Source organism: Anticarsia gemmatalis, chromosome 1 (genome assembly GCF_050436995.1).
Source record: "Anticarsia gemmatalis isolate Benzon Research Colony breed Stoneville strain chromosome 1, ilAntGemm2 primary, whole genome shotgun sequence".
In the NCBI taxonomy this organism is placed as follows: Eukaryota; Metazoa; Arthropoda; class Insecta; order Lepidoptera; family Erebidae; genus Anticarsia; species Anticarsia gemmatalis.
Window position 1 is genome coordinate 12,752,452 of NC_134745.1, and position 10,942 is coordinate 12,763,393.

Below are 10,942 nucleotides of genomic sequence, written 5' to 3' on the forward strand. Positions count from 1 at the left end.
ACACGAATACGACAATCAGCTTTCACGAGGTTCACTAAAAAGCTGATGCTTCAAAACTACTCACTTGTGAGTAAGCATCACAATTACGTGTCACGACGTAAACATCTCCAAATATTACTTAACAAGCATATAAACAGGAAGCCCGGCAACGATCTGTATAAAAATCAACTCGTTATTACCAAACTTCCCCATTTCTATTGAACGGCATATAACAAATTACATTTTTCCTTATTTTCAGTAGTCGTGTATCGCGATTCGTACAGCAATCCATTCATGCGGTAGACTGTAGAATTTCCCGGACATTTTACTTTGTCATGCAATGATAGGAGCCAGTGACGTGCGAATCCGCTTTGTGGATACTGTACGCTATTCGCTAGAAATATTTTGAGAATGGTTTTAATTAACGAAAGCGAAATCTCACATTTCAACTTGGCTTCTGTTATGATGGAATTTTACAGGTACCTACCTCGTTATTAATGAAGAACGCGAAGTTAATGATAAAAGGGCTCAATATTGCCAAATGAATGAAGACTGGAGTCTAATTACTCGCTGAGAATAGGAACAAAGAGAAGAACTGAAGCTGTCAAGTGTAAGCTTTGCAATTAGTAAGTTGAAGTGACATTTTCGGAGGATCCTTGGGGTAAGGAAAGGCTCTCAAGTAACGTCATTGGAGCGGACAGCGCAGCGTGGGACGATTCCCGAAACTGTACGAACGACGTAGTCAAAGAGGCCGTCAGTCGTTAGATGCAAGCGACACAATCTCGAACGCTGGGCAGAGCCGTCGTACATCGCACTATTGCATAAACGGATTACAGGGCGAGCTAGGGTGTCAAGTTTATATCGAATTGTTGCATGTTTACACATACTAACGACATTTTATTGTAGCAAGATGATAAAAAATTGCTGTTAGGTAAATCATTCTGCCTATAGAGGTTTTTAAATAAAATCTTTACAGTTCATAAGAGAGACAAATGTGTGACACGTGATTTTTCTGCTCTACATAATGAAAAAACTGCCACGTGGTAACGGCTTCTATAGCTTTTAATAATAGCCAACTAAAACTTAAGTGATAAACCACACATATTGAATACACTTTACCTCATTATAACGTCCGAAATGAAAGGAGACCCTAATCTTTCGTATTTGGTATAACGCATTTAAAGTCGTTAAGTGCAAAATTAATTCTCGCTCAGTCGGCGCCAGCCAGCTGTTACATAGCTGACTAAGTACACTATGATTATTCCAGCCAACATTCAAATATTGTTTTCATAAAATCTGTCTTACCTTAGGTCGGGCTTACGTACGGAATAGCAAATTCTGCTAAGAGATAAAACCGTGTCGTCTTAGTATTCTCGTCAAATATTCGGTCCCGTGACGGCAGCGAGGAGTCACCACAGAAGCTACCCGATAATGGCAATGCGGATGTTTACCTGCGTTCTGGGATTATGTATAGTATACCGGAGATATATTGCATAGCCTCGGGCTCTCTATGAGATCCCTAAATGCGATACGGCTACGTTGTTGGGCGAAATTAAAATCCGACTGGCTTTGAAGTAAAAATACAGAGAGATTGTGTCCGTAAAATATAAGAAGTAATTACGTATGTATTGACCGAGATATGGTCTGAGACGACATCATTGAGTGCAATACAAACTTTATGAGTATTGTTGTTGTAAAACGATCTCAATCAAAATAACGGTTCTTTGTCGAAATGATTATGTTGGCACTTTAATTAATTCGAATTTGTGAGAAAGACGTGGGCTTTGCCCGCTTTCATTCAACATCTTAAGGCTGACGAATTATCGTAATTTTTAAGAGCGTCTGACAAGTTACAAAGGAAGCTCCGTTGACAATACAACTCCAGGCTGTCTACTTCCTGAGTACGCATTGATAAATGAATACAACATCGAGCGTTCAAATAAAAAGAGCACGCACAAAACGAGAATGTAAGTAGTAGTAAGAAGTTGAAAGGGATTCTTGACAATAGTGCCCGTGCCTCACAAAACGCCAACGCTTTGACATTCAGCATTCAGCCTTCAAAACTGAGAATATAGTTTTGAAAATAGACAACCTATTATTTATGCATATACCGGGAGCTCTACATTAGTCGAGCTCGAAATAGGGATGTCCACTTGTCCAGCCATTAGTGAAAATTAGGGCGTCACGTCGGGGGTGTATTTTAAAAATTATTCACGGTAACTTGCGAACATTATATCCTTTATAGGCTTGAGAATTAGTGCCTGATTGTGAAGCCGAGAGCTTTCTCCGTTTTATTGTTATTATGATATAATTTAAAATGTCATTGTCCCGGCATCATGTGATCGCCATTATAAAGTTATAACGAGGGGACGAAGGGTGAAGGGTGCACGTGTTGTTGGCTTATAATAATCCCGCCTAATGTCGTGTTTATTGAAACTGACGTCAAACTTATATTCATAGATCATTTAAATGTGAATGGGTACATGGACAGTCCACACGCCTTTGCTTGTTTTAAAATAAACACTAAATTATAAAATGCAATGTGCTGCGTGCTTATATTAAATAAGCTCTAATAAATAATCGATGTAAAACTCAACATTTAACGGTAAATCATCGACACCGCGTCATTTCTTACAAAACTAAAAAGAACACTTAAAAACCTACTTGACAAGTTGAAAAAGTCAGACTTTCGCCTTGCAGCCGCCGATCGTTTTAAAAAAAAGCGGATAATTGTGAACATCTGCACGTCGCGGGCGCGGGCGGTAACTCATCCCAAGTGTATCCGAACAGCCTGGCCGCGCTATCAAACGGGTATAAATTGCCCCACGACGCAGGGGTTAATTGGCTCGATAGACAACTAGGGGACTTTTCGACCTTAATTAATAAAAACCAAAACACCTGACAGCCATGATCGTGTTTTCTTAGCCCTGGACGGTTTATGCGCCACATACAAACACATCGGCAAAATGAATCGTAAAAGAAAACACACTCGCTGTGTGTTACGAGATTATATTGAATGTATGAAAAAGATTTATACAGCGAGCTTATGTAAGAATATATCAATACTAAGTCTGGGCTCACTGAAATATATTTTTCGGTGCTCGTAAAACCGAGGTGAATAAGGTGTACCTACATACAATAAAAGTTGTATCTCTAAGATTTACATATTCACATAAAATATGTATTGATAGAAATTGATTGTTTAACATCACCGCCTACTACTTATATTTTAAACAAAGACAGATCGACAAAAAATAATGTCTTATTCATGAAATCTTGAAACAGAATTAGTACTTATTTAGTTATTTCTTGCAGTTTAATTTATGAAAGAATGAGAACTTTTATTAGCCTCCCGTTTAATACAATTTCGAATAATTTATAAGACAAAGAACAATCCATGGCCATCTGTAACACAAATTAACAAAGAGGTTTATCCTTGCGGCGACCGTTGTTGTAGCCTGCGTTCTGCGTTTAAATCAGATTCACAAAAAAGGGAGTAAAAATGCAAATGGCACCTTGGCCCGGTCCCATAAGCCCCATCCCACATTACATTAAACATTATAAGTTAAAATAACAACGTTCACACACGTGGCTATATTTTTTACTTTTTTCCATGCCAATTACGGTTGCGCATTCCTCGTAACTAGTAATTTCAAGTTCCCAGGGTAATGCTTCTTATTCTTTTCTTTGCTTTAAGTGCTATTTTAGGACTACCTGTTCTATTTTATTCGCGGCATTAAGTGCCATCGACTACGTCTAAGTGTTAGGACGTCTCTGAAGGATTTTGTGGCCATACCGTTAGCGATTTGAACATAAATATTTTTTGCTTGTTTACATCTTCTGAAAGTCAATTGGAGACTTTACATGCTCATAGATTACTTATGCTTTTAAGACGTTTGGCATGCTTGAGTATTTAATCAGTTTATGTGAATCCGACTTACCAGATATATTAGCAAAGCACATAGTGAGGGTGGCGATGGCACAGCCGGAAGCGAGCGCGGTGGAGAGCAGCACGGCTGAAGCGGACGCTCCTACGCCCGCTCCGCCCGCAGCCCCACACACGATGAACACATAAAGAAAAGACGCGGCACACTCCGCTACCACTGCTTTCCACAATGACAGAGTCCGCAGCTCCAGCCGCGCCGGAACTCTGCCTGACAGACCCCCGTCACCGTGCGAGTTCGCATCCTTCCGTAAACACTCCAATTTTTCAAATAAAGTAACAATATGCTGTTCTAAATTTTCATCTGATATGTTGAACGTTTGCTCGCCCATTTTTATAAATTTAAAACTAACGTTAAACTCTATGCATTTTTATATTTTCGAATCGCGCGCGAAATCGGTCGCGTTCGGGAGAGACGATGTTGCCGCGTGCGCGAGGACGACGTGGGTCGCGCGGCCGTCGGGCTCGAAATGTGCCGGCGAGAGAGTGAATGAAGGGCGAATGAATGAGCGGGGGCGCCGCACATGTCCCGAGCGGCCGACACTTGTTACACCCCGCCCCCGGGACCTGCACTTTCAGCGAGGGTGTAATCAAATCGCTAACTTGGCACACCACTATCACAATACACTTTAATTAGATGAGCGCTATTGTGTTCGATTTTTTAACTTAGTTCGGAAACTGTGGAGCAACCCATATGTTTATATGACCTGAGGGGTGGTGCAATGACAATTATGCGTAGCTACATATACAATTTAAATTATATAAACCCTCTTAAAATACTCCCTTTTTTACTACGCCTTTTTTATATTCTTTAAGTTTTTCATTTGATTGGATTTTTATTCAACCAAAGATACATACATGGATATATCCAAGTATATCTGTATGTATATGTTACTGTAAAAGCCCGACATGTGGTAAATCCTAAGATTTTCCGGTAAAACCTAAGATTTACCAACTCTCAATGGTAAAAGTCCGAACAAGCCAGAGTTTAAAAACTATGTTACGTTATATAAAAAAATCCTCCTTCATAACTATGTTTATAACTATTTCACGGTATAATTATATACTGTGACATAGTTATAAAGAAGGAGTTTTGGGCAAAGCGACATGGGTAGGTTAGGTTAGAAGGCTAAGGTGGGAGCGAGCGAAGCGAAGCTCCCACCTTAGCCTTCGTGGTTATTTTTTTTTAACCACCCAGAAGGAGGAGCCCCGCGAAGCGGGGCTCCGGCGACATCTCGACATCATCAAGTGAGTATAGGTAAAAGTCCGAATCCGAATTAAAAGAATTGTTCGGACTTTTACCATTGCGAGTTGGTAAATCTTAGGTTATACCGGAAAATCTTAGGATTTACCATCGTTCGGGCTTTTACAGTAACATATATACTGATTTGCATTTCGCTTTCTGTAAATAGCCTCTGAAACTTGGTGCCGTTTCACTTCAGTGGAGTTATTGGTGTAAATGAAAACCTTTGAAAAGCTAATTTCATGAACACTCGCGTACATTGGTGCTAAAAAGAACGCGAAATTCACTAAGAATTCGAACTGCGCCAATAAATCTTTGCTCTATTCAATTTGACGACCGAATTTCGAGACATTCCTTTAAAGTTTGAACTAATTCCCAACTTACACCTACCGAGAAGAAGGACAACTTTACTGAGATGAAAAGAGGCCAAACTCAGTCTGCACTGAAAAACTAGAGACAAAACTAGATAATGCATTTGCCAAACTAGCTTATATTAACTCAAATGTAAGATTTTCATTGGTAGATCTGTTATCTCTTGGAATAAAAGCGCGACAAGATAAAGGGCACTTTAGGGAAGTGCTTACATTACACTTCGGTTAAGGGATGGTAGTTAGCGTAACTTGGAGTCATTCGCGTCTGAGCACCGTTATAACTCTAATACAGGCACAGAGCCGCACTCAGCTCCGACTTAAATAAAGTAATCCTCACAGATCGTAATCCGCGCCTTTGTTAAATCCCGCTCTAAAACTCAAGAAGGTCAGAAACAAGATTACATAGTCAAATCCTCTTTCAGAACTTGGTGTTTATCGGAAACGAGGGTAATGGTGGTATTTTCGTAAGTCATCCTCATCATTTCGGCGCGGCTCCGACGGTCACGTTGTTAAAAACGAGGTCAACATCCAATCAAGTGTAGTTTGGTCCTCGGATCACAATTTGATTAGTCTATCCACTGCGTCTTTCTGAGACGCTCGTAAATCCATTAATCATTTAATTTGTACTAAATCTTATTGAAGATTCACTTGTGAGCGAAATTGCTTTGTATATTGCTCGTTTGAAGTTTACGTTAAGGGAAAATGCGCTTATTGCAGCCTAAGTAGAGACTATGTGATGCAGAATTGCTGGTATTACGGCGATATTACCTTCCTTTTTTAGACTTATATTTGTTCCCACACGGAAAACATCAAATACGCATGACATCTAGGACGTGAGACCTATCAATCAAAAGCATGCATTATTGGATTATCAACATTAACCCTTTACCGCACACCCCTTCACAAATTATTGATCACTCCTTAGTCACGGTAACAATAAGGAGAGCGTGTCGAAATTGGAGTATGATATGAAAAATAATGATTCACGAAGTCGCACTTGTAATCTGTTTCTTTCATAAACTGAGTCACGACAAGTGCCAAGTGGCAAGGCACTACTTGAATAGAAGTTTGGCGTAAATATGGTTGAGTGGAAGACAAAGTTGCATTATGTCGTTGGCCGGTTGCCACTTGCCAGCCCATCGTCTTTATTAACTAGTTCAACCGCAAAACACAATAGCATTTCTTATGGCCGGGTTACATTCGTCGAGTGAAATATTAATGTAGCACAGTGCAGGTAACTCGTTAGGTCATGTTTTTAGGCTAGGTTTTCGAGTAAGTATTATTGGAATTGCTGTCTTGACTTTGTTGTTTGTTTGGTTCTACAATAAATGTGATATCTTTCGTAAACAGTTTTGTATTTTTCGCAACCGATGACGAAAGATAGCAAACAACTGAAGACAGAACTTCAAACTCTACAATTAAATGTGGTTTTGATTTACACGACTCTCCTGTTGCTCTCCCGACGCCTCACTATCTTTATATATATAATATCTAATCTAGATTTGATTTCACTCATACATTAAAGTCTGACAGATTTTTCACTCGTAACCCTCAAGAATACTTACACACACATAATCTCTTCACAATAATAATAAAAATATGTATGAAACGCATCGCCTTATACTACTTTTATGGTAGCTACCTACTAGATACTACAATTTCGCTTTACATTTAAACTTCATGTTAAATTCACAAATGTACCAAATAGTTCTGATACAAACAAAGATTATCTTCAACATACTGACGTTCCTTCCTAGAACGTATTCACAACAGAATACTAAGAATTCGCAATCTGACGCTCTAACACAGAGCTGCCTTTATAGAGAATACCTACCATGAGTATAATGGTCTAAACCGAGCAGATTACAATTTGATACTATAATCAATGCTACATCCGTCCGTATCAGATAAACTTGAGAGACGCATAATTTTGTAAAATATTCTTTGTTGTAAGGATAAATGATATCTAAATGTACCGTGTCTACCTTACTAGTATACAGTGATTACAGATGCGACTGTAGTAATATTTTGGGTAAGTAGGTACGAAGCTAGTTTTTTCCAAAATGTGAAGAACAATAAAGTGAAAGAGAAGTATTGATGTGCACCTATCTTTTTATAAATAAGTAGTAGATAGACAAGTTACCCCTTTTTTTTTTTTTTTTTTTTTTTTTTCGTCAGGAAAATGCATTACTGCATGTCCCGCCCCAGGGAGGATAGCGGGGGTCTGTCGGGCTCTCCCGCCGGCAAGGCGTTCCGGCTGACTTGGGCATACCGACTAAAAACCTGACGGTGTTCCTTCTGCGGTCACCATAACGTGGCCAGGACGCGGTACCTCCGATCGGATACTCCGCGTCCCAGCCGGTGACAGCCCGCTTTGTATGCGGACCCTACTTCGAGCGGGGGCAGGCACGAGGATTGCCCCCCCCTAGCTCTCCACTTCAAGGGGGTGTGCCAGGAACACACAGCGCACTCCCCACCTCTCGGACCTGTTCCCTGTCCAGGCGACGGAGCGTTCCGCCTCCGCCGCCCACAGGTCCGCGTCACGGGGGCCGGAGATCATCCCGGCGCCTACGACGCCCAGTGCGTCTTGCGCGGGAAGGGAGGGGAGCGTTGATTTCCCGCTCCCGTTCCGCCGCCTCTTTTGCGGATATAACTTCCTCGCAGAACGAGGCGACGGCCGACCACGCTGCCTCGCTCCCGACCATGGACAGAACCACGGCCGAGAGCGAGAGGTCGCTCCCGACTACCCCGGTCAATTGACGGCGCTGCGACGACCACGCCTGGCAGTGTGCCAGCGTATGCAGCGCCGTATCGGGGCAGTCACCACAATGATGGCACCTGGGCGTCTGCTCACGGCCTATGCGACACAGGTACTTGCCGAAACAACCGTGTCCGGTCAAGACCTGCGTCAGCCGATATGTGAGCGCGCCGTGCCCTCTCTCCAGCCACTCCGTGACCGCCGGCCGCACGGCCTCGATGGTAACGAGGCCGGCGCTGGGGTTCTCCAGTCGCCGCTTCCACGCCGCCAGGACATCTTGGCGGAGCTCTGCTCTCCGCGCCTCCACTTCTTGAGGCGCTGGCAGTGAGCCTCCGCCTCGGGCCTCCTCGCGCCATGTATAGAGTGACGCGAGGGCCTTCGCGTCCAGGTCCCACGGCGGCGTTCCGGCCAGTAGGCACGCCGCTTCGAATGAGATCGTGCGGTAGCCTCTCACGGCCCTGACAGCCATCACGCGCTGCGGACGTCGCAGCGCGGCGATGTTTTTGGCCGACAGGGCATTGGCCCAAATGGGTGAGCCATATAGGGCCATTGACCGCACGATCCCGGCGTACAGCCGTCGACAGGTGTTGTTTGGCCCCCCGAGGTTCGGCAGCAGGCGTGAAAGAGCGCCCGCCGCACCTACGAGTCTGGGGGCCAGCCGACTGAAATGGGCTGTGAAGTCCCATCGGCCGTCGAGAGTTAGACCAAGGTACTTCATCGACGATGCAATGCCGATGTGGACTCCGCCTACGATGATGCTGGATCCTGGAGGCGGGCGGCGTCGGGGCCCATGGAAAAATAGGGCCTCCGACTTTTCAAGAGCCACCTCCAGACCCAGCCGCCGGATGCGAGCGACGACCTGTGCGACCCCAGCTGTGGCCAGCACCTCCGCGTCGCGGTGCGTCTTCCCCCGGGCTGTAACCAGTGTGTCGTCGGCATAGCAGAATATGCCGACGCCTGGCGGGAGCGCACCGCGCAGAACGTAATTATAACCGATGTTCCACAGGAGAGGGCCTAGGACCGACCCCTGTGGAACCCCACAACACACCACTTGGCGTGACCAGCCATTTTGACCCGGGTAGATAATCGATCTCTCCTCTAAATAAGCCCCGATGATACGGCGGAGGTAGGGTGGCACTCGGTGATATTCGAGTGCCACTCGTATGCTGTTCCAGGGGAGGGTGTTGAAGGCGTTGGCGATGTCGAGTGACACCGCCAAGACGACCTCTCCCTGGGCTACTGCGTCCTCCGCCAGGGCCCTAACGCGCGCGATCGCGTCAATCGTGGAGCGCCCTTTGCGGAACCCGAATTGTTCGTCCGCTAGGTCCGGCCCAACACAACTTAGGTGCGTGACGAGGCGGTCTGCAAGTATGCGCTCGAAGAGCTTGCCCACCTCGTCTAGCAACACAATGGGCCGGTACGCGGACGGCGAGTCCGCGGGGCGCCCCTCCTTCTTCAACAGGACGAGCTTCCCGGTCTTCCAGAGTGCCGGGAACTCGCCACTTTCTATGCACGCGTTAAAGAGCCCTAACAGTCGGGGCTCGAGGGCCTCGCGAGCCAGGACCCACGCTCGGCCAGGAATACCGTCAGGCCCTGGGGCGGTGTTCTTTGCCGCGAGGCGTTGCACCGCCACCCTCAGGTCTACCCGGGTCACCGGGGGAATTTCCTCCTCCTCCTCTATCGTCGTCGTCGGCGTCTCGCCCGGCGGAGCCATTGGCGGCGGGATGTGTGCCGCCCTGGAAGGAAACAGAGCGGACACCACGTTCTCGACCACCTGGGGCTGGAGACTCTGGGTTAGCGGGGGGGCCCATGGGCGAAGTTTGCCCCTGACCCAACGATATGGGCGCCCCCATGGATCTATGTTTAACGTCTCCAGAAGAGTGCCCCAGGCGGCGGTTTTGGCCCTGCCGATTTCGGTTGACAGGGCCTTCTTCGCCGCTCTGTACCTCTCGTACAGCTCCGCCTCTTGTGACTCCGCGTCTGGGGGTCGGCGATGCCTCCTGCGGAGGCGCTGGTAGCGGCGGCGAGCCGCTGTACAATTCTGGCGCATTTGCGCGATTTCCGCCGACCACCAATAAACCTTCCGCCGTCCGGGACAGAACCGGACGCGGGGCATCGCTACATCACAGACGCGGGTCATGTCTGCCCGGAGCCTGTCCGCTTCCGCCTCCACGTTGGTGGGCTGTTCTCCCGACGCCTGCGAAGTCCAGGCGTCAACGATGGAGGCTTCTATAAATAAATCTTTATCGAGGCGCTTCAGGGACCAGCGCGGTCCTACTTCAACCGGGGTTTCCTGGGCATGCAAGGCCCTCGAGGTGACCGGGGAGATGCTGAACCTAATGTACTTGTGGTCAGATAGTGTCTCAACCCCCTCGAGGACCCTCCAGGACTGGACACGAGACGCAAGTGCGGGGCTGGCGAATGTGAGGTCGACTATGGACCCACCCCGCTGGCGCACGCACGTGTGCACGGCACCCCGGTTTAGGACAACAAGACCCGTGGCCGCCAACCAATCTTCCACTTCCTCGCCCCGCGCGTCCGTAGACGGGGAACCCCAAGCCGTGGATTTGGCATTGAAGTCCCCGAGGACCAAGGCGGGGCGAGACCTATCACGGCCGACCACGGTGCCGATCCGCGCGAGAAACGCC

The 10,942-nt window shown here is 46.4% G+C and overlaps 1 protein-coding gene across 1 annotated transcript in view; it reads right to left on the minus strand.

Moving 5' to 3' along the window:
- The window catches only part of bib (MIP channel family protein big brain), a 68,767-nt gene extending 64,374 nt beyond the window's left edge, over positions 1 to 4,393 (minus strand). Inside the window, exon 1 of the mRNA XM_076120579.1 lies at positions 3,921 to 4,393. Coding sequence (XP_075976694.1) covers positions 3,921 to 4,254 — 334 coding nt within the window. The 5' untranslated portion in view covers positions 4,255 to 4,393. The remainder of the gene's footprint in view (positions 1 to 3,920) is intronic.
- Between the last annotated feature and the right edge of the window lie 6,549 nt (positions 4,394 to 10,942).